The 24,600-nt window shown below is 42.4% G+C and overlaps 1 protein-coding gene and 1 long non-coding RNA gene across 5 annotated transcripts in view; one reads left to right on the top strand and one right to left on the bottom strand.

Moving 5' to 3' along the window:
- BAK1 (BCL2 antagonist/killer 1) overlaps positions 1-24,600 on the top strand; it is a 336,138-nt gene that overhangs the window by 216,663 nt on the left and 94,875 nt on the right. For all 3 annotated transcript variants that reach the window (XM_077295505.1, XM_077295504.1, XM_077295506.1), the window contains exon 3: positions 14,393-14,510. In XM_077295505.1, the coding sequence (XP_077151620.1) occupies positions 14,393-14,510 (118 nt within the window). The remainder of the gene's footprint in view (positions 1-14,392; positions 14,511-24,600) is intronic.
- LOC143815847 (uncharacterized) overlaps positions 1-24,600 on the bottom strand; it is a 155,208-nt gene that overhangs the window by 40,915 nt on the left and 89,693 nt on the right. Inside the window, exons 2-3 of one of the 2 annotated variants that reach the window (XR_013223816.1) lie at positions 7,013-7,166; positions 6,228-6,432 (exon numbers count right to left, since the gene is read on the bottom strand). This is a non-coding gene — a long non-coding RNA (uncharacterized LOC143815847). Of the gene's footprint in view, positions 1-5,406; positions 6,433-7,012; positions 7,167-24,600 lie in introns of those variants that run through there. The other variant, XR_013223817.1, reaches the window with a different exon arrangement.

The raw sequence follows: 24,600 nt of genomic DNA, 5'->3' as shown, positions 1-24,600 counted from the left end.
CTGGTGTCGATGTGCCAATGCAGAACATCAGACTAAGGTAACGCGCACCTGCCAGGGCATAGCTCGCTCCGCCCCATGGGGTAGAGTCCTCCTGGGTCTTACACCTTCATGCATCTGTTCTTTTATTCCATATGGCTGCATCTTAGACTTCAGGCCACATTTTTGCAACTAGAGATGCAAGTCTGAGAGTTGCTCATGTAATAACCTGAGTGGTTTATATTCTTCCTTCTGCTGTACTGATATTCGTTTTCCCACCTCAGAAACAGTTTTAGGATGTGCCATTGTTCATATGTCCCCCAGTGAAGCAACCGAGAAGATGTTTTGGTATTCGCCCAAAATCTCTCATAGCATTCACTGGGGGACACAGCTCCCTCCCTTCTTATTGAGGATCTTGGCTTTGCTCCTCCGCCAGCTTTTGTACTAACTCAATAGATAGTTGTTGGCTTCCCTGGTATATCACGTTTGGGAAGACTCAGCTTATTTTTTTTTTAAATAAATTCTTAGTCTCAGGCTCTAGGTGGCAGCATAAAAAGCATGCTTCCTGTGTCTCCCAATAAAGGCTACGAGAAAATGATTTCATGGCAAATATCCAAAATATACTGTGCATTTTATTCTTGCATCATATTCTGAGAGCCATAACTTTTTTTAAATTATTTTCTTGAGTACATCGCTCTGTCGGCTTGTTGTGGTGTATGTTTTTTTATCAATATTCTGAGAGACATAATAAACAAAAAAATGTAAATTCTGGTTCAGGTGCTCACTCACCATGTGGGATAAATAGATACATTTTTATATTACTGGTAGTTGCCAGAATGATGATAATAAATGTGTCCCTTTTTATGAGCATTTATTTTTCAGACTTACAGAAAAGTACTAGAATAGCTTATAGGTGGTGTATAATCAATCTTAAAGGGAAACTGACAGCAGGATTTAGCTAATACAGCTCTGCATTTGTCATTTTACACTGGTTTCAAGCAACCCTGATGTGAAGAGAAAGTAAAGGAAAAATCAGCATATTAATCCCTCCTTCCTTACATATGCTAATTACTATGAATTAATAATAATATAATTAATATGCTTTACTAGTTTTTATGGTGTGTACTTGGTGCTGATTAACCCAGTCAAGACAGCCAATATCAGACACATAGAGACGCAACTATAGTCTATGTAGTGCACCTGTTTCCTCCCAGCATACTATGTCACACAAATCCCTGGCAGCCGCTGTGACTGTGGGTAAGCATACTGATCTGCCTACTTTCCATTACCCTGGCATCACACTGCACACCCGAAGTCTGACCGGCTAAGCGCTTCCCTCTGCAACCCATTATAGTACTGAGCCGAGAGGTAATGGTTCATACACTGAACTTTTGCTTATGTGCCACAGCAGTGCAGTATATCGTGATGGATAATACTGTGCATGCCCCGCCGGCGGCGTCATTTTATTGGAGCAGAAAAAAATTGGCAAGCGATAGATGCTACTGTGCATGCTCCGCAGGCACCATTTTGCTGTAGTTAATTTTTTTCCAAAGACCATAATATGAACTTTTAACCCCATAAGGATGAATATAAGAACAGAGCACCAAAAAAGAACCGCCCGCAGGCCCACCTCGAAGCGCAAGAATCTCATTAAGTGAAAACTGCAAATACAAATAAAAAAACTGCAGCAAGATGGATTTCATCAACCAAGGTATCATTTTATTCAGTGTAAGGCCGGCGTCACACTCAGCGTAGGTAAATACGGTGTGTATTTTACGGCCGTAATACACAGAAAAAATCCCAAAATGGTGATCCGTATGTAATCCGTATGTAATCCGTTGGCAAGGTGTGGTCGCGTATTTTGCGCATGTAATGTTGCGTATGTAATCCGTATGACATCCGTAATGCGTTTTTTTTCACGCAACCTGCCAAAATGAACATTTAACGGTTTTAAAGGCTGTAATTTAAATAAGCCTCATCAACCCTATGTAAGGCCTCTACAACAGGTGTCACCCTCACATATAGCCATTTTGTGGTTGTGCATCTGTTGGTGTGTTGTGCTAACGTTTGCACCATGTCTGACCTACTGCACTTCACCCCAACTCAGCGGGTTTTGTTTAACTGGGTCCTGTCGCATCAGTTTGGCCAGCCATACCCTGTGATTGTAGACCCGCCAAGGAGGATAAGAAGAATGTGGGTGCATCCTCTTTTGACTCAACGCCTCAGTAAAGGCCATTTTCAGAGGCTCTATACAGCTCTGCGGGCACATCCTGATAAGTTCTACCTATACTGTCGAATGACAATACCAACATTTGATATCTTGTTGGAGACAGTACGTCCAGGCCTCACGTATCAGGACACCAGGATGCGAAAAAGCATATCCGCAGAGGAGCGTCTACTCCTTACCTTACGGTATGTATTCAACATCCTCACATACTGTATGTTGATGATGTTTTCTTTATCATGGTTGTTTGCTATCAGCTATTTTTAAATATATGTTTTCCTTAGGATAAAACCACACTAAAAATATCTATTTTTAATGTTCTACTTATGTACACTAGGTACAGATCGATTGTTTTCATTGATATTCCTGTTTTTTTTATTAACCAACATACTTGCGCTTTATCATGTGTTCTCTAAACTATTGTTACCTAACCAATATGTTTTTTTATGTCCTTTCAGCTTCCTGTCAACTGGCTTGTCTTATGCAGGACTACACCTGGAGTTTCTCATTGGTCGCTCCACGATTTCTGGCATTGTACGTTCCACATGTATTGAAATATGGGACAAACTCCATGAACTTGTTATGTCTGAGCCAAAAATGGCTGATTGGCTAAAAATAGCCTGTGAGTTCAATGACACCTGTGACTTCCCACACTGTATTGGAGCCTTGGATGGGAAAACATATCAGGGTGCGTAAGCCGCCGATCTCTGGGTCCCAATTCTGCAATTATAAGCAGTTTTTCTCTGTAGTTCTGTTAGCTGTAGTTGACAGTAACTACAGGTTTATAATTGTAGACATTGGGGCCTATGGGCGAACAGGAGACTCGAGGGTCTTTAATTCGTCCATTATGGGTCGGCGGCTACGTGAAAACCAGTTAGACCTCCCACCACCACAACAACTCCCAGGCTCCAATGCTGAAGCAGTGCCATATGTTCTTGTGGGAGATGAGGCCTTCCAATTGACAAGGAATGTCATGAGGCCTTATCCCAGGCGCAACCTGGATCACCTGCGGCGTGTTTTTAATTTGAGGCTTTCCAGGGCACGTAGACTGGTGGATTGTGCCTTTGGGATTCTGTGTGCCAAATGGGGTCTCCTCGAGTCTGCCATTCAGCTAAGTGAGGCTACTATTAATGAAGTGATTAAGGCTTGTGTTGTTTTGCACAATTTTACTAGACTTCATGATTGCCCGTCAGCTGTTCTTGGTGAAGAAATGTTGCCCAATGTGAGTAGCCCTACACCACATGGTCCTCCTCCGCGCCGTCCCCTTTCTGGAATCAAAGTGAGAGATATTTTCAAAAATTATTTTGTTTCTCCTCAGGGTGCTACTCCCTGGCAAGATTATGCTGTTTCTCAATTGTGATTTTCTTATTTTCAAAATATATTATCAACATAAAATATTTTTGTCTACAGAAACCGTACTATGTGTGTTGTATTTCCTTATTTATCAGATGATTATGAACAGAGCATATGTGTGTGATGTAAGAATGATTGGTCCACAAACATCAATTGGCTTTTGACAACATTTTTTACTTAGAGCAAAAGCCTTACTTGTAAACCTTTAACCATATTTTTTTCATATGGTTATTATTGTTGTTTTTGTTTTGTATTTTTTTAGAAAAACAAAACAGGACAAAGTGCAAATTCAGCACAAAATAACCAGAAACATGGTTATGCGTAACAAAGAAAAAAAAATAAACTTTGGCTTACAGATTCCTGTAAGTTGACGGTGGTGATGGCGGCAGCTCAGGGTCCTGTTCAGGGGGCCTTTGTTGGGCCAATTGTCCTTCACCCTGTGTGGATGCTGTGGGTTGCTGAGCCAAATACAGGCCTTGTTCATATTGGCCAGTTGAGTATTGCCCATAAGGTATTTGTCTCTGGCCCTCATGCTGATGGACATATTGGCTGGACTCATACCCACCCCCAAAATGGCCATGTTGTCCAAACCCAGGTTGTGACCAGCCTACAGCACTGGGTCTGGAAAAGTGGCCATATTGGGAAGGTGGGTTGTAGGCTGCCATTTGGTACGGTGCTGGCCTTTGTTGATTTTGGTTTGGGAGGGGTTGAGGTGTAGGCATACGTGGAGGAGGTGCTTCAAATCCTGATTGACATGCACCTGTTGAGTTATTTGAAGGCGCAAGAGGTTAGTTTGTGAAAGCTGCCTTCTCTCAAGAAATTCAAAAACCTCATAGGAGTTATTTGGAGGGGTGCTTAAATCAATCAGGATTTGAATACACCCTCTCACACATAGCCTCACCTCACGGGGAAGGGGACGAAGGTACCGGGCCAGGCTTCGAGCAAAGGCCTCCTCTCCATCATCTGTGGCTGCCCTGGCCAAATAATTGAGGACCCCAGCATCAACATCCCTCCTACACTATGTTCCAAATTATTATGCAAATGACATTTTTTGCGGATTTTCCTAAATGGTCGGTCCAAATGACAATCAGTCTAATAAAAGTCATCACCCGATAGAGCATACATCGAATTTTATTGAAGAAACCTCCCAATGATAACAGTATAATCTCCAAAATGAATAAAAACTTAAAATGCACTGTTCCAAATTATTAGGCACAGTAGAATTTCTAAACATTTGATATGTTTTAAAGAACTGAAAATGCTCATTTGAAGAATTTGCAGCATTAGGAGGTCACATTCACTGAGCAAAAAAGCTATTTAACTCCAAAACATCCTAACAGGCCAAGTTACATGTTAACATAGGAACCTTCTTTGATATCACCCTCACAATTCTTGCATCCATTGAACTTGTGAGTTTTTGGAGAGTTTCTGCTTGTATTTCTTTGCATGAAGTCAGAATAGCCTCCCAGAGCTGCTGTTTTGATGTGAACTGCCTCTCACCCTCATAGATCTTTTGCTTGATGATAATCCAAAGGTTCTCGATAGGGTTGAGGCCAGGGGAAGATGGTGGCCACACAATGAGTTTATCTCCCTTTATGCCCATAGCAGCCAATGACTCAGATGTATTCTTTGCAGCATGACAGCATGAGATAGTGCATTGTCATGCATGAAGATGCTTCTGCTCCTGAAGGCATGTTTCTGCTTTTTATACCATGGAAGAAAGTTGTCAGTCAGAAACTCTATACACTTTGCAGAGGTCATTTTCACACCTTCAGGAACCTTAAAGGGCCCTACTAGCTGTTCTGGACCAAAACATGACTCCTCAACCTCCTTGCTGACGTTGCAGCCTTGTTTGGACATGGTGGCCATCCACTACTCCATCCATCTGGACCATCCAGGGTTGCTCGACACTCATCAGTAAACAGGACTGCTTGAAAAATAGTCTTCATGTATGTCTGGGCCCACTGCAACCATTTCTGCTTGTGATCACTGTTTAGGGGTGGCTGAATAGTAGGTTTATGCACCAAAGCAAGCCGTTGAAGGATACTACACCTTGAGGTTTGAGGGACTCCAGAGGCACCAGCAACTTCAAATAACTTTTTGCTGCTTTGTAATGGTATTTTGGCAGCTGCTCTCTTAATTCAATGAATTTGTCTGGCAGAAACCTTCCTCAATATGCATTTATCTGCATGAACTCTGTTTCAGTCATAAATCTCTTCATAGTATGATGATCACTCCTAAGTTTTCGTGAAATATCTAATGTTTTCATCCCTTGACCAGGGCATTGCACTATTTAACACTTTTCAGCAGCAGAGAGATCCTTTTTATTTCCCATATTGCTTGAAACCTGTGGCCTGCTTAATAATGTGGAACATCATTTTTAAGTAGTTTTCCTTTACTTAGAATCACCTGGAAAACTAAATATCACATGTGTTTAAGATTGATTTCAGTAATCCATTGAGCCCTGAGACACAATACCATGCACGAGTTTATTTGAAAAACAAAACGATTAAATCTTTATGACACAAATCCAATTTGCATAATAATTTGGAACACAGTGTAGTGGCTTGCAGCTCTCTCCTTTTGCAGCCTCTGCGTAAGCCCTAGATGCCTGTGGGGAGGACACCAGTGGGAGAGTAGGGCTGCTTCTGTGTCCATGCTCTTCCTGGCTTACAGGATCAGGTGGTGCTGCTGATGTTGATGGTGCTACATCTTGTAAACTTGGTGCAGTCTCTTGTGATGCAGAAGCTGATGTTCCAGGAAGGATGGAGGATGTGGAAGCGAAAGATGAGCCTGCAACCTCTTCGTCAACAGCAACTGGATCTATCACAACCTCCGAGTCCGACCCGGTCTCCCTCTCAGTGAGGTTGGATTGAGTTCTGTTATGAAAAAAATTTAAATAATACACCAAATAAATATTTGAGCCATTTTCTAACATAAGTTTATTATACATGTGTGACCTCGTCTCTCGGTAATTACCTACACGCAACCTCAGATCCTCACAAGATCTCCTTCTGTACTCCCCTCTTATCTCCTATTCCCACAATCGTATACAAGATTTATCTCGTGTATCACTTCTACTGTGGAAACCACTACCACAACACATCAGACTCTCGCCTACCATTGAAAGCTTCAAAAAGAGCATGAAGACCCACCTCTTCCGACAAGCATATAACCTGCAATAACTACCGATCGACCAAACCACTGCATGAACAGCTCTACCCTCGCCTACTGTATTCTCACCCATCCCTTGTTGTAGCTTGTGAGGCTTTGCGGGCAGGGTCCTCTCTCCTCCTGTACCAGTTATGATTTTTTTGTATTTTTCATAATATCTTTTGGAATATGTTTACCCCTTCTTACATGTAAAGCGCCATGGAATAAATGGCGCTAGAACAAGAAAAAATAATATTAATACTAATATTTAAAAAAAAAAAAAAATGTTGTGTTGTTTTTACTTACTGTCTTAGATCCATACTGGCATCCAAAAAGGAAAGTCGATCGTAATATATGTACTTCCTTTTTTTGGTTGGTGCTGCTGACCCACTTCTTGCCCGCTGCTGCCTTTCCCGCCGTTACTGGTCCCTGATGCTCCGCCATCGTGTCATATCATCCACTGCAATGACATGGTAACAAATATTGTTTAAGCTCATTCTGCACATTGCTTAAAACAGTTGGCATTGATAGATCATATTTGAACGATGATAATAAAATGCCTTCTTAAATGGTTAGCATAAAGTTACAATTGCTTTTAAATAAAAAAAAATTACACACAAGAAAAAGAAACAACACAAGGACAGGGTCCACTCCCCTCTGTACCAGTTTGGCCTAAACAAAAATAGTACCCAACGCAACATCTATATTAGCTATGTACGTAAACCCTTTCTCATGTTAATCATCTTTGTTCTTGCTGAAAAATGCCAAAAAATACCATACTAAGCCCAAAAATCTTCCTGCAATCATGTAGATAAAGCATTTTTCAAGGTTAATTAATGTCGCAACATGAGTGTTCTTACAAAGTTGTGTCTGCTCCTCACGTGGGCGTTGGGCATAATCTGGGAATAGGATCCCACAGATGGTCCTCCAAGCTGCCTCTTTCCTGGCCCAGTTGGCATAGTTTGGATCATGCTGGTCCCAGATCTCAGGCCTTTCTGGGACCAAGATGAGGAGCATATTGCGTTGATGATGCTTGCCATGCTGCTTGGAACTCCGTGGAGGCGAGCACCAGACTTCCGTGATGTCTGTGTGGCTTTTTCAGCTAATTAGCATGTCTGAGCTTCCTGATTGAGGGCTTGGCACAATTCCTGGCACCTGGAGATGTCTGGCGTATTTCTCGCAAATCACACTGCTGGTCCGTGTGTAATCCTTATTTTTTGCGCCCCCATAGACTTTCATTGGTGTATTTTTTGCGCAATACGCTGACAAACGCAGCATGCTGCGTTTTTCTACAGCCATACAAGACCGTATAATGTGAATCCGTAAAATACGGCAGATAGGAGCTGGGCCATAGAGAATCATTGTACCGTGTGCAATCCGTATTTTCTGCGCCTCTCATACGTCCGCAAAACTCGCTAGTGTGACGCCGGCCTGACAGTGCCAACCTGACACTGCCTGTAGTTTACTTGGCAAAATCCTGATGACAGGTTCATTTTAAGAGACTTCTTGATTGAGAAGAGGTGTGGCAGTAATCAGGCCTGGGTGTAGCTAGGGAATTTGAACTCAGCTTCCCAAATATGTGATAAATCGCAGTTATTTTATGTTTTAAGGTGGGGACAATTACTTTTTCCACACAGGGCCTTGTAGGTTTGGCTTTATTTTCCCTTAATAATAAACCCCTTCACCCCAAAGCCTGTTTTCACCTAAGTGACAGGGCCATTTTTTTGAGGTCATAACTCTAAAACGCTTCAACGGATCCTGCTGATTCTGAGAATGTTTTCTCGAGACATATTGTACTTCATGATAGTGGTAAAACTTCTTTGATATGACTTGCATTTATTTGTGAAAAAAACAAAAATTTGTCGAAAATTATGAAAATTTAGCAATTTTCAAACTTTTAGTTTTTATGCCCTTAAATTAGAGAGGTATATCTCATAATAAAAGTTAATAAACAACATTTCCCACATGTCTGCTTTACATCAGCACAATTTTGGAAACATATTTTTTTTTTGTTAGGGAGTTATAAGGGTTAAAAATTGACCAGCGATTTCTCATTTTTGCAACAAAATTTGCAAAACCATTTTTTTTACAGACCACCTCACACTTGAAGTGACTTTGAGAGGTCTATATGACAGAAAATGCCCAAAAGTGACACCATTCTAAAAACTGCACCCCTCAAGGTACTCAAAACCACATTCAAAAAGTTTATTAACCCTTCAGGTGCTTCACAGGAATTTTTGGAATGATTTAAAAAAATTGAACATTTAACTTTTTTTTCACAAAATTTTTACTTCCGATCCAATTTGTTTTATTTTACCAAGGGTAACAGGAGAAATTGGACCAAAAAAGTCGTTGTACAATTTGTCCTGAGTACGCCGATACCCCACATGTTGGGGTAAACCATTGATTGGGCACATGGCAGAGCTCGGAAGGGAAGGAGCGCCATTTGACTTTTCAATGCAAAATTGGCTGGAATTGAGATCGGAACCCATGTCGTGTTTGGAGAGCCCCTGACGTGCCTAAACAGTGGAAACCCCCACAAGTGACACCATTTTGGAAAGTAGACCCTCTAAGGAACTAATCTAGATGTGTGGTGAGCACTTTGAACCTCCAAGTGCTTCACAGAAGTTTATAATGTAGAGATGTAAAAAAAAATTAATATTAATTTTCACAAAAAATGATATTTTGCCCCAAATTTTTTATTTTCCCAAGGGTAGGAGGATAAATTGGACCCCAAAATTTGTTGTGCAATTTGTCCTGAGTACGCTGATACTTCATATATGGGGATAAACCACTGTTTGGGCGCATGGCAGAGCTCGGAAGGGAAGGAGCCCCATTTGACTTTTCAATGCAAAATTGGCTGGAAATGAGATGGGAACCCATGTCGTGTTTGGAGAGCCCCTGACGTGCCTAAACAGTGGAAACCCCCACAAGTGACACCATTTTGGAAAGAAGACCCCCTAAGGAACTTATCTAGATGTGTGTTGAGCACTTTTAACCCCCAATTGTTTCACTAAAGTTTAGAATGTAGCGCTGTGAAAATTAAAAAATCATTTTTTCTTTCCACAAAATGATGTTTTAGCCCGCAATTTTTTTTCCCAAGGGCGACAGTAGAAATTGGACAACAAAAGTTGTTGTCCAATTTGTCCTGAGTACGCTGATACCCCATATATGGGGGGGAACCACTGTTTGGGCGCACGGCAGAGCTCGGAAGAGAAGGAGCGCCGTTTGAATTGCAGACTTAGATGGATTGGTCTGCAGGTGTCATGTTGCATTTGCAGAGCCCCTGATGTACCTAAACAGTAGAAACCCCCACAAGTGACCCCATATTGGAAATTAGACCCCCCAGGGAACTTATCTAGATGTGTTGTGAGAACTTTGAACCCCCAAGTGTTTCACTACAGTTTATAATGCAGAGCGGCGAAAATAAAAAATATATTTTTTTCCACGAAAATTATATTTTAGCCCCCTAAAAGACGCTTTTTATTGCAAAAAATAGTTTTTGCATCACCACATTTTGAGAGCTATAATTTTTCCATATTTTGGTCCACAGAGTCATGTGAGATCTTGTTTTTTGCGGGACGAGTTGTCGTTTTTATTGTTACCATTTTCGGGTACATGACATTTTTTGATCGCTTTTTATTCTGATTTTTGGGAGGCGGAATGAACAAAAACCAGCAATTCCTGAAATTCTTTTAGGGGGGGCGTTTATACCATTCCGCGTTTGGTAAAAAGGATAAAGCAGTTTTTTTCTTCGGGTCAGTACGATTACAGCGATACCTCATTTATGTAATTTTTTTTATGTTTTGGCGCTTTTACACAATAAAAACTATTTTATATAAAAAAAATAATTGTTTTTGCATCGCTTTATTCTGAGAGCTATAACTTTTTTATTTTTCTGCTGATGATGCTGTATGGCGGCTTTTTTTTTTGCGGGACAAGATGACGTTTTCAGCGGTACCATGGTTATTTATATCAGTCTTTTTGATCGCGTGTTATTCCACTTTTTGTTTGGTGGTGTGAGAATAAAGCGTTGTTTTTTGCCTCGTTTTTTTTTTTTTTTTTTTACGGTGTTCACTGAAGGGGTTAACTAGTGACACAGTTTTATAGGTGGAGTCGTTACGGACGCGGCGATACTAAATATGTGTACTTTTATTGTGTGATTTTTTTTTTTATTTAGATAAAGAAATGTATTTATGGGAATATATATTTTTTTTTTTCTTTATTTAGGAATTTTTTTTTTTTTTTTACACATGTGGAAAAATTTTTTTTTTACTTTGTCCCAGGGGGGGACATCACAGATCGGTGATCTGACAGTGTGCACTGCACTCTGTCAGATCAACGATGTGACAGGCACGTTCCACAGGCTTGCCGGCACCTGCTATGAGGAATTCTCAGCAGACCCCGGCAAGCAGGGTCATCTCATGACCCGGAAGGAGTCCCGCGGCCATCTTGGATCCGGGGACTCCTTCCAGGTCACCGGAGTAGCGCGATCTCATCTGCTCCGGTGGGAGAGCGCAGGGAGCCCCCGTCCCTGCGCGATCCCCCTCTATGCTATCTATCTGTCACTATTGACAGCGGCATCAGAGGGGTTAAATGTCCGCGATCGGCGATAGCGCCGATCGTTGGCATTGCTGCGGGGTGTCAGCTGTCATATACAGCTGACACCCGCACCCGATCACCGCTGCGCTCAGCGCGAGACCGCGGTGATCGGCCCGCCGTACTAGTACTGCGGCTGGCACAAATGCAGTGCCGGCAGCGCCGTACTAGTACAGCGGGTGGCACGAAGGGGTTAAAAACTGCACTTTGTGTTTACTTTTATTATTTGTATCTAATATCTAAATTTGTTTGGTGATCTTAAACATTTAACTGTGGTAAACATGCAAAAGATTAGGAAATCAGGAAAGGGCAAACACTTTTTCACACCTTATATATGTTTTTCTTTTCTTTTTTATATTTTAGGACTAGTATATTCGATATACTGTAATTCATATTGCAAGTATCACGCTCAATACAATAAATTACATGAATGGTGTCACAATTAATAAATCATTTACTAAAATAAGATTCATCTAGTTTTTGTTTTTATTTTTGGCATATTGACCCATATTGCATTTATAAAATCCTTTAGTGGACAGTCATGTAAGATATTAGTGGGCTTTTCATACATATCGGGAGACACCATATTGCCTATAGTTCAACTTCTCCTTGCCACAGATTTAAATCCATTTTTTTTAAATATAATTGGAAATGTCATCTTGATACCGAACTGAGCTATATCCGACAATTTATATATATATATATATATATAAATTATATGGTGTGCTAAATGTAACTGTTGAGCAAAGGAGTTATTTTTATTTTTGATTGATAAAACATAATTGATGGCATTGTTTTTGTAGCCTCTTTGTTTTGATCTGCCTAGAACTTTTTCTAGAGTTTTTTTTTTATTAGAGCAAATGTGTTTTGCCCTTTTGAACTGACCATAGGGAATAGAGGCAATTGTATGTGAAGAATCAGCAAAGAACACTCAACTTTCTTGGAAATGAGATTACCCTTCAACCCCTTCACCGTGCTGACCATTTTCTTTTTTTTGTTTACGTTTTTTCCTCCTCATTCCCAGATCCATAACACTTATTTTATTTTTTCTGTCCACATGGGCATATAAGGGCTTATCTGTTCGAGAACGATTTGTACATTTGAATGACCTCATTCATTTTACCACGTAGTGTACTCGAAAATGGGGAAAAAATTGCAAGTACAGGGAAATTGTGAAAAAAAACATTCTGACATTGTTGTTTGGGAATTATTTTTACGGTATACATTTTGTGGTAAAAATGACAATGGAATATGATTCTCCTCGTCAATACAATTTTTTTTATATATATATTTTTTTCTAATTTTGTTAACTTTAAGGATACACTTGGTAACCAGACTTGGACAGATACTGGCTGATGACCGGATCATGCATCTTTTTCAAAATGCCCTGTTTATTATAAGGGGTAAGGTTTCCCCTAGTGGAGAGTGAAATGCCAGGAGACTTAAATGCCTTGCATTCTCCTCTGGGAAATTAAATATGCAAATTCTCTTTAGAGAGAAAGAGGACTTGAACTCTAGTACCACCTCTTGGAAGTAGCAATCCTACAAGTCATTATCAACCCTTGGAATATGACTTGGGATAAAAGCCAAATCAGAATCTCAACTTGTACGGTGTTTTCGGGGTATTGCCCCTCGTCATTACAAAGTATGAGATCTGATTTGGCTGGGTGAGAGGTTAAGACTGAGAGCTAAAGGGTAAAGTTTTTCCTTGTGGAGAAACTTCCAATAGGTGGCAATAGAGTTCAAGTCCTCTTCCTCCCTGAAGAGACAATTTGCCTATTTTATAATGATGGCTGGGCCATACATGAGGAGCATGTTTTACCTATTGTGTCCCCCCTATTTCCTTATAGATTGTACACTTGTGAGCAGGGTCCTTGCTACGCCTGTAACTGTTGAAATGTGTTACTTTGTAATGTCGATTGATCGTACATGTCCCTGCTTGAGTGTAAAGTGCTGCACAATATGTTGGCGCTATATAAATTGAAATTATTATTACATTTACATTTTATATATAAAGAAATGTCTTCAGGGAAGGACATGCTCAAAGTCTTTCCCACTGAATAAAGATACAAATATAGGTAGGTACAGAGAACAGAACATTTTTCCAGACGTCTTAAAATTGGTGCAGTAAGAGTGGTAATTTCAGTAAACAAGCTGGCCACAATGCTTGTTTTTGCAAATTACAAGGTAAATGTCTAGTGTTATGGTAACTGATCTGTGTAAAACAAAACCTTAAAGTGCTAACTGACAATTTTTGATTCCAGAAGCCCATGCCAACAAATCAATTTTTTGTTCACAATGCATGAAAAATCCCCAAATTACAACCAACTAGGCTAAGCACATCTGTGTCCCAAATTCAGATAAAGTCGTAGAAAATACTCCTATGTATTAACCCTCGGGGCCGTTTTTGATAAACAAACTCTAGGCCACATGTTGCTTGTGCTACTGTGAGCAGCCTGCACGGTCTTCGGACTTGTGTCCCATCTAGCACATCTGCGACATCATTGGTTGACAATTGCAAAAGGAGCTGCCAGCTGTGAATCTGGATGATTGGTGTGCCCAACTGCATTCAGCATGGTAGAACGAACAACTATTAATAACATTGTTGATAGCAGCCAAGACAAGTAAGTGTGCATATTTCTGCAATAGTCGCCCATGCTTGATACTGAATGAATCAAGATGTTTTGAAAGTTTTGTTTTCTTTTTCACAATTTATGTCGCACAAACATGTCTACTGATCTTTTGATTTTCATAATTCAATGACTTTTCCTTCTTGATTTTGCTATTTTGCAATTTCAATTTTGAGGAGTATGAAACCAGCTCAACCAGGTTTTGGGAAATAAAGGTGATATTTAAGAGCCTTTTAGTTTTTATATTGTTTGCGCAAAAAGCAAAATAAAGGTTAATATAACATATTTAGGAGGAGTACGTTGTGTTGCTAAATGTTTTTCTTTCCTATTGTTGTAAACCATGTAACTAATCAAGACAACTGCTCTTGTTTTATTTCCTTTTTTGTTTTGTAGTAACAGGATGGTGGTTCCTGGATGTAAGGCTAATGTATTAGTATAATGTGTTTTATTTCTACAGAGCAGCAGGCAGAAGCTGTTTTCCTTAGTTACACATTTCACATGGCAGCAATGAGAAGTGAAAATGAGGACATCAAACCTCTCGGAGATGAAATAGAAGATGCAAGGCAATGTGACAGGTACCAGTCTGATATAAAAATGCTGACAATTAAGCATTTGAGCAGAACAGCAGACATTAGTGAGGTTGAAGGCTACATTCGCATGAAGGGTAGTAAGGTGTAGACAATCTGCAGCATCAAAAACAGCATTATATAAACCCAGATACTTGTGTTTTTATCACATTTTTGACTTTTGGGATTTCATACACACGTGGTCAAAATTGTTGGTGCCCTTCGTTTAATGACAGAAAAACCCACAATGGTCACAGAAATAACTTGAATCTGACAAAAGTAATAATAAATAAATGATCTATGAAAATGAACAAATGAAAGTCAGACATTGGTTTTCAATCATGCTTCCACAGAATTTACAAAAAATGCAACTCATGAAATAGGCTTGGACAGAAATGATGGTACCCCTGAAAATAATGTGACAAAAGGGACATGTTAAATCACGGTGTGACCACTAACTAGAATCACAGGTGTCTACAATCTTGGAATCAGTGAGTGGGCCTGTATATCGGGCTACAGATACTCACTATGATGTTTGGTGACATGGTGTGTATCACACTCAAAATGGACCAGAGGACGCAAAGGAAAAAGTTGTCTCAGGAGTAGTGTTGAGCGATACCGTCCGATACTTGAAAGTATCGGTATCGGAAAGTATCGGCCGATACCGGCAAAGTATCGGATCTAATCCGATACCGATACCCGATACCAATACAAGTCAATGGGACACCAAGTATCGCACGGTATCCTGTATGGTTCCCAGGGTCTGAAGGAGAGGAAACTCTCCTTCAGGACCTGGGATCCATATCAATGTGTAAAAGAAAGAATTAAAATAAAAAATAGGGATATACTCACCCTCGGACGCAGCCTGGACTTTACCGCCGTAACCGGGAGCCGTTGTACCTAAAAATGAAGGGCCTTAGATGACGTCACGGCGCTCTGATTGGTCCGTAGCGGTCACGTGACCGCTACGCGACCAATCACAAAGCAGTGACGTCACCTAAGGTCTTTCAAGTGCTTGAAATACTTTAGAAGACGTCCGCAGCTTCTGACTGGTCGCGTAGCGGTTGCGTGACCGCTACGCGACCAATCACAAAGCAGTGACATCACCTAAGGTCTTTCAAGCGCTTGAAAGACCTTAGGTGATGTCACTGCTTTGTGATTGGTTGCGTAGCGGTCACGCGACCGCTACGGACCAATCAGAGCGCCGTGACATCATCTAAGGCCCTTCAAGCGTGCATTTTTAGGTACAACGGCTCCCGGTTACGGCGGTAAAGTCCAGGCTGCGTCGGAGAGGTGAGTATATCCCTATTTTTTATTTTAATTCTTTCTTTTACACATTGATATTAATCCCGATACCGATTCCCGATACCACAAAAGTATCGGATCTCGGTATCGGAATTCCGATACCCGCAAGTATCGGCCGATACCCGATACTTGCGGTATCGGAATGCTCAACACTACTCAGGAGATTAGAAAGAAAATTATACACATAAATGTTAAAGGTAAAAGTTATAAGACCATCTCCAAGCAGCTTGATATTCCTGTGACTACAGTTGCACATATTCTTCTGATATGTAAGATCCTTGGGACTGTAGCCATCCTACCTGTATATGGCCGCAGGAGGAAAATTGATGACAATTCAAAAAGACAGATAATGGATAATACAAATGGTAACAAAAGAGCTCAGAAAAGCTTCTACACAGATTAAAGTAAACTTCAAGCTCAAGGAACATCAGTGTCAGATTGCATCATCCGTCGTTGTATGAGCCAAAGTGGACTTTATGGGAGACGACATAGGAGGACATCATTGTTGAAAAAAAATCATAAAAAAGCCAGACTGGAATTTGCCAAATTACATGCTGACAAGCCACAAAGCTTCAGAGAGAATGTCCTATAAACAGATGAGACGAAAATGGAACTTTTTGGCAAGGCACATAAGCTCTATGTTTACAGATGGAAAAATGAAACATACCAAGAAAGAACACTGTCCCTACTGTGAAACATGGAGGAGGCTCTGTTATGTTCTGGAACAGATAAGGCAGCACTCTGTTGCGCTATAGCATGAATTGCATTACTGCACTAGAAATATGAAAAATTGAGAATACTTAGCTCATAAATTGGCCAATTCATGTGTACCTGGCAGCCACGTTATGGCGATTCTCGTTGCCAGGACCTAATGCCAATCCTTTCTTAGACAGTCTACATCTCTCTGGGAACCTAATGTAAATGCTCTTTTGGACTGAAGTCTATATCTCTATGGATGGGTAGAATCCTGCAGCAATTAAAAAACCCCTAAGGCTAAGGGGCGGAGTGCTCAGTCAGAAGGCTAATACATTCAAATATAAAAAAAGAGGATTCACATTAGGTTCTCAGAGAGATGTAGACTGTCTAAGAGAGGATTGGCATTAGGTCCTGGCAACGAGAATCGCCTTGACGTGGCCAGAAATACATGAATTGGCCCATTTATGCGCTAAGCATTCTCAATTTTTCAACTTTCTTGTGCAGTAATGCAATTCAATTTTCAAATTTTATGTTTGTATGCTATAGCGCTACAAAGTGCTACCTTATCTGTTTCATTGGTAAGCATCTGTTCAGACCTAATTTATGTTTGGATGTCAGGGTCAGTTTTTTTAATATCTGTTATGTTCTGGGGCTGCTTTGCTGCATCTAGCACAGAGTGCTCAAGGCTATCAAGGGATTCTAGAGAGAAATGTGTTGCCCAGTGTCAGAAAGCTTGGTCTCAGTCGCAGGTCATGGGTCTTGCAGCAGGATAATGAACCAAAACACACAGCTATAAACACCCAAGAATGGCTAAGAGGAAAGCATTGGACTATTCTGAAGTGGCCTTCTATGAGCCCTCACCTAAATACTATTGAGCATCTTTGGAAAGAGCTGAAACATGCCATCTGGAAAAGGCAACCTTCAAACACGAGACAACTGGAGCAGTTTGCTCTTGAGTAGTGGGCCAAAATACCTGTTGAGTGTTGCAGAAGTCTCATTGACAGTTACAGGAATCATTTGATTGCAGTGATTGCTTCAAACGGTTGTTCAACAAAATACCATCATTTCTGTCCAGGCCTATTTCATGAGTTTTATTTTTTTTTTTTAAATTCTGTAGAAGCATGGTTGAAAAGCAATATCTGACTTTCATTTGTTCATGTTCATAGATTTTTTATTTATTATTACTTTTGTCAGATTCAAGTTATTTCTGTGACCATTGTGGGTTTTTCTGTCATTAAATGGGGGTACCATCAATTTGACTGTGTGTATTTTAATTAAGATTTTTTTTATATATACATTCTGTTATTTGGCTTTGACAACTTTCTTGATAGTCATGTATGGATTGCATGCAGTGTTTTACTTGTGAAATTTTGGCAACTAATGCAATTCTATGTGGAAAATCTGAACTTAAAACTCCGCATATTCACAAGAGAAATTGACAATAGTTGCAGAATTAGAACACACATGACAGGTCATTATGCTACGTTAAAAAAAAAAGCACAGGAGGCAAGAGATTTCCATAAGTTCCTTTTGAAAATATGCAGCCTCAAAACCTCACCAAAAATTCATTGGGGGGAACTTATCGGTAACTTAAAGCATTTAAGGCACAGCTGTAGTGTTTTGACCCCTGTTACCTCCCTTCCTGCTGCTGCAGTGTCCGGGTCCGCTGCCGCCCACGTCGCTTATTCTGCTGCCGCCCACGCCGATTCTTCCTCCTCTGTCAGCGTTCTCCTTTCTTCCCGACGGCCGCACGCTCCAATGCTTTGCGCAAGGGCGGTAAGGTTTGACCGCGCGTGCGCTCTTCTATTTTTTCTTCTTCCTGCGTGACCTGACCCGGCAGTCCTTCTGTCCATTTGTGGACTAGCGTCAGGTATTTCAGGCCACCCTCCCTTAGTGGAGGCACCTGATTATCAAGTTTCCCTTGCTATTGTAGGGCCGCTTTGTTGCCTTTTACCTCGCCTGTTCTGTTAGCAGTTAACCCTTGTTTCCCTTCCTTTCTTCCAGATTCCGCAGCCATTCTGTGTATCCCCAGGTTCCTGCCTGCATCTCCTCCTGTTCAGTGTCTTTAATGTTTTCGTCCACCCTTCTCAGCCTATTTTCCGTCTTCCTCCACCCCGTACATTTATTTCCTTCCCCTTCCTCTGGATTGCCTTAGCCTCTTCTGTCCTGGTCCCTTCCCTGGTCTCCTTCTCCGTTTCTCTCCTTGGTATCCCTGAGCTGATCCCTGGTCCTGGCTTCCGTGGTTCTAGAGGATCCCGAGGTTGCTTCCTAACGATCCCTGTATAGGGGTTGGGTCATCTGGTGTGCTCGTTTGGGGTTCGCTCGGTTCCACGGTCCAGTGGGTCCACTCTTGGTACTTATCGCCTTTGACGTAACAGAATAATCAGGCCATGGACCCTACCGGGACCTCTGCCCAAAAAGAGTTGGTTTTCTTGCAAGAGAACCAAACTCATATTATGTCCTTTATGAAGTCCATGGATACCTGGCTGTCTGCCTTACAGGCCGCAGATCCCGGGAACGCCTCTCAGTTGGCCAGTCTCCAGCAGGAGCTGGTTCAGCAGCGAGATACTCAGGCTCAAATCTTGTCTTATATGGCCTCCGTGGATGATCACCTGCTTTCCTTGCAGTCGGCTTCTTCGCAGGTATCTTCCCGCCCTCCCGACTCTGCATCTGCATCCTCGCCTCATCTTGGTAAACTGCCTCGTTATGGCAGCGACCCCAAGTTGTATCTGGGTTTTCTCAATCAGTGTCATCTACACTTTGAGTTGTTGCCCCAGCAGTACCCTACCGACCGGGCAAAAGTTGCATTTATAGTATCTCATTTAGAGGGTGAGTCTCTATCCCGGGTAAATCCTCTCTGGGAACGAGACAATCCCATTGTGTCCAGTAATACTACCTTTATGGACACTTTCCGTGCGGTTTTTGATGAGCCTGGACGGATCGCCTGTACTACAGAGTCCCTGTATAACCTTCATCAGGGCACTCTTAGTAGGGCAATATGCCATATGCTTTCGCACCCTGTCCTCCGAACTAGAGTGGAACAACGAGGCTCTTGTAAGGACCTTTTGGCGAGGATTGTCGGGCAAGATTAAATATGAGCTTGCAGGACGGGATGCTCCGTCCACCCTGGAGGAGCTCATTTCTCTCGCTACGTGCATTGATTTGCGTTTTCAGGAGCGCTCTCGAGAGGCTGCCAGAGATACAAGACCTCTTCGGCCATCTCCCTCTTCTGCTCTTAGACCTCTCACTCCTCGGCCTTCTGTTTCTTCCAGCAGCGCTGCTCCAGAACCCATGCAGGTTGACCGGGTTAAGATGGCAGAGCAACGCAGGAGAGAGGTTGGCACAGGGTCTGTGCTTATACTGTGGTGATGCTTCTCATTTCCTATGCTCGTGTCCCGAGAAGCTGGGAAACGCCTCCACCTAGGCCAGGTAAGAGAGGTCTCCCTAGGTGTCTGTGAATCCTCTCCACCTCTTACTCTTTCTGTTCTGATTCTTCAGGGTCAGAGACGAGGTTCTGAACTTGCTTATGTGGACTCGGGCGCGGCAGGTAATTTTATTCAGCTTAAGGAGGTGAAGAAGTATCAGATTCCAGTGGTCTCTCTAAAGTGCTCTCGTAAGATTGCCTCCGTTGATGGTAAGTGGCAGGAGTCCGTCTCCATGGTCACGGAGGAGGTAATTCTGCAGATTGGGGCATTTCATCAAGAGAGGATTGCCCTCTATGTTCTGCCCTCTACGTTCTGGTGAGATTTTTCAGTGGGGACGTCCGTGTCAAGAAAGGTGCTTAGGATCTGTCCGTCTGGTCACTACTTCTCCATCTTCTGGACCACTGGGCTTGCCTTCCGCCTATTGGTCCTTTGCAGACGTCTTCGATAAGAAGGAGGCTGAGACCCTTCCACCTCATCGTTCCTATGACTGTGCAGTCGAATTATGCCCCAGAACCACACCGCTCAGAGGTCGGATCTATCCACTGTTGCCTGCTGAGACATCTGCCATGTCTGAATATGTCTGGGAGAATCTCGCCAAGGGTTTCATAAGAAAATCCTCCTCGCCTGCCGGTGCCATTTTTTTCTTTGTGAAAAAGAAGGATGGCTCTCTTCGGCCTTGCATCGATTATAGCGGTCTGAATGACATCACGATTAAGAATAAGTACCCTCTTCCGTTAATTCCAGAGCTCTTTGATCGTTTGAGAGGGGCTCAAATTTTTTCTAAGTTGGATCTGCGTGGAGCCTACAATCTCGTTTGGATTTTCTCCGGGGACGAGTGGAAGACTGCTTTTAACACCCGAGATTGACACTATCTTGTCATGCCCTTTGGTCTGTTTAACGCTCCAGCAGTTTTTCAAGAATTTGTCAACGACATCTTTCGGGACCTGCTTTACTCCTGTGTTGTGGTCTATCTTGACGACATTCTCGTCTTCTCCCTGAATTTGGCTTCTCATCGAAGGAGCGTTCGTCTGGTTCTGCAGCGTCTGCGGGAGAATAGACTCTATGGAAGATGGAGAAGTGTCTCTTCGTGCAGTCGTCCTTGCCCTTTTTAGGGTACATTGTCTCAGAGTATGGATTAGAGATGGATCTGGAGAAGTTGTCTGCAATTCTTTATTGGCCTCGTCCGGTAGGGGTAAAGGCTATCCCACGCTTCCTCGGTTTTGCCAATTATTACCGACAGTTTATCCTGCATTTCTCGTCCATTATCAAGTCGAACTCTAGTCTCACTCGGAAGGGTGTCAGCTCCACTACCTGGCCTCTGGAGGCCAAAAAGGCCTTTCAAGATCTTAGACTGGCTTTTTCTACCGAGCCTGTGTTACATCGACCTGAGGTGAATAAACCGTTTATCTTTGAAGTTGATGCGTCTTCCACTGGGGCCGGTGCAGTGCTGTTGCAGAGATCCTCTTCTGGTCGATTGGTTTCTTACTGATTCTTTTCTAAAGCCTTCACTCCTGCGGAATGCAACTATGCTATTGGGGAGGGGATCGAGAGGGGATCTGCGTCATACGCTGGAGGCGGCTGTTCATCCGTTTACCATTTTTACTGACCGTAAGAACCTGGCCTATATCCAGTCAGCCCAGGGGCTCAATCCCCAACAGGCCAGGTAGTCATTGTTTTTCGCTCGCTTCGACTTTGAATTACATTTCCGTCCTGGTCAGAAGAATGTCAAGGCTGACGCATTATCACGATCTCTTCAGTCCCAAGACTTGGAGGAAGACTTCTCTCACATCATTGATCCAGCAAAGGTCATTCTTGTGGCTCCTATGAAGTTGATTACTCTGCCCCTGAGTAAAACCTTTGTTCCTGAGACCGAGAGGACGCAGGTGTTGTAGTGGGGTCACTCTTCTAAAATCTCTGGTCATGTCGGGGTTAAAAAGACTCTGGATCTCATTTCTCGGTTTTATTGGTGGCCCTCTCTCCACCAAGATGTGATTGTCTTCTCTGCTTCCTGTCCCTCCTGTGCCAAGGTCAAAGTTCCCAGACGACTGCCTTCTGGATTCCTGCTTCCGTTACCAGTCCCTTCTTCCCCTTGGCAACACATAGCCTTGGATTTTATCACGGATCTGCATTGCTCTTCCGGATTCACTACAATTCTAGTGGTATTGGATCGGTTCTCCAAAATGGTGCACTTTGTTCCGCTTCAACGGCTGCCCTCCTCTCTTGAGCTGGCAAAAATTTTTGTTCAGCATGTCATCTGACTTCATGGGTTCCCTCTACACATTGTATCGGATCGTGGAGTACAATTTACATCTCGATTTTGGAGGGCTCTGTGCGGTCTTCTGGAGGTGAAGTGAATTTCTCTTCTGCATATCATCCTCAAACGAACGGCCAGGTGGAGCGTGTCAATCAGGTGTTGGCATCCTATCTTCGTCATTTCACTAATGCACATCATGATGATTGGTCCAGCCTTCTCCCATGGGCCGCATTCGCCTACAATAACCATCCCAATGAGTCCTCAAACAAGTCTCCATTTTTCGTCGTTTTTGACATGCATCCTGGTGTTCTGTTGCCCGTCTTCGCATCCTCCGGGGTTCCTGCAGCTGACTCCTTACCTATGGAATTCTCCAAGATTTGGCTAGAAACTAAGAAGGCACTTGAGAGGGCAGGAGAACGCATGAAGAGGCATGCTGACAAGAGGCGCTTGGATGCCCCTACTTATCTTCCAGGAGAGAAGGTTTGTGTCAGGACTCTGAACATTTTTTACCTTTTGTGCATTACTGCCCTTTTTCAAGATGGCATCTTTGGTCTCATGTGCACTGTGTCTCCTGCTATAAAACTCCACCCCAGCCTTCAGTCTGTGCTAGAGTATTCTGCCTTGCATCCAGCTCCTGACCTCTGATTACTCCCTGGCTATACACCTGCTCCTGTGAACCTGTGTGGTGATCCTGCTACTCTCCTCTGAGTTTCTGCTGCATACACAAGTTTCCAGTAATCCTCCTTCATCTGCTGTTCGTGTTTACTTCCATCTGCATTTGCTGGTCATGTAAGCTGTTGCTGCCTTGCAATAACCTGAGACTATTAACCAGGCCTCCCTGGTTGAGCTAAGGTATGATTTGAACTGCCTAATAAGCATATCTATCTGTGCCTGGACTAAGACAAGGATTTATTCGTGCCAAGTATCCTCAAGAATAACTGTGCTTCATAGACTTTCTGCTTCATTGCATTTTCCTCTGAAGGTTCCTATAGACTGCTAAGCTGCGTTTATTATTTGCACCAAGTGTTGTGGACTTGAGTTTCTCTCTGCACCTGTTTGAATCACCGTGTGATAATATAGACTTTACCACTTATAAAACTGTGTCCTGTAGTTGTCTTGTTCCACGCAAAGAGTCTCCTGAGTTATCCCCTATAATTATTACAGGATACTCTAGCCTAAAAAAAAAAAAAAGGAGACTGCTGGAACAATGACTGCAGAAAGCAAATTAGAGCAGGTGTTTTCCATAATTAGATCACTGCAGAAAGATGTGGAAGGTCTGCAAAAGAAGTTTGCAAGCTTTGAACACAATCAACAAGTGTTTGGACAAACTTTGCAGGACTTGAGCAACCGCATGGCAGCCCAGGAAAACAAACTTGTTGGCATAGAGTCCCAGTATGGATGGGCTTTTCAGGACATAAGCACGCAAATAGCTGCACAAGTGACTTTACCCTCTGGGCAACCGCCACCAGCTGGCCCACCTAAGTTGCCCCCATTCAGATTTAATGGTGATCGCGACAAATTTTGTGGCTTTGTGAATCAATGTATGCTATATTTTGATGTGCATGCTCAGGGCTGCCACTAGAAATTTCGGGGCCCCATACTGGCAAAATTTCCGGGGCCCCCTTGAGACTCCACCCAGGCTCCACCCCAGCCCCGCCTCCACGCTCCACCCCTCAAACTGTCCACAGTCCCACAGCTCTTTCTTGGAAAAACTCCACTTCTCAACTATCACACATTGACAGTTCCCATCACCAGATCACACATATATAGCCGACAGCTTTTGTTTTGGCCAAATGATTTTTTAAGCCACCAAAATGACAAGGTAGACACTTTTGGCCGGGCCCTATTCTACTGTAACCTATTAAATATTTGTTAAAATATGCAGTACAATTTAGGTATATTTTTATTTTTCAATTTTTAAAATGACCTATAATACCACATACAAGGAACAAATACCACAGCACCATGACCAGACACCATATCACCACCGTGACCTATAATACTCTCTACAAGCCACAAATACCGCCACACCATGACCAGATGACATATTACCACCACAGTGATCGAATAATATCAAATACAAGGAACAAATACCACAACATCATGACCAGACCACATATTACCACCACATAGTGACTGAATACTACAATACTGATCAATAATAAAAAAAAACACAATACTATCACCATAAGTGCCATTATACACAGGAGATCTGTACTTAGTATGCAGTGTCTGTGTACAGGTAATACAGTGATCACCAGTGACATTATACACAGGACCTCTGTATATAGTATACAGTGTATAGTGTCAGTGTATAGGTAACACTGACTCACCAGTGACGTCTCTAGGTGAAGTCCTTCATCTTTCATCCCGCACAGACCGCCATCACTTCATGCAGCCAGGACTCGTTTCTGCAGGA

Source organism: Ranitomeya variabilis, chromosome 3 (genome assembly GCF_051348905.1).
Source record: "Ranitomeya variabilis isolate aRanVar5 chromosome 3, aRanVar5.hap1, whole genome shotgun sequence".
Taxonomy (NCBI): Eukaryota; Metazoa; Chordata; class Amphibia; order Anura; family Dendrobatidae; genus Ranitomeya; species Ranitomeya variabilis.
This window is presented reverse-complemented; position numbering and strand designations above follow the sequence as displayed.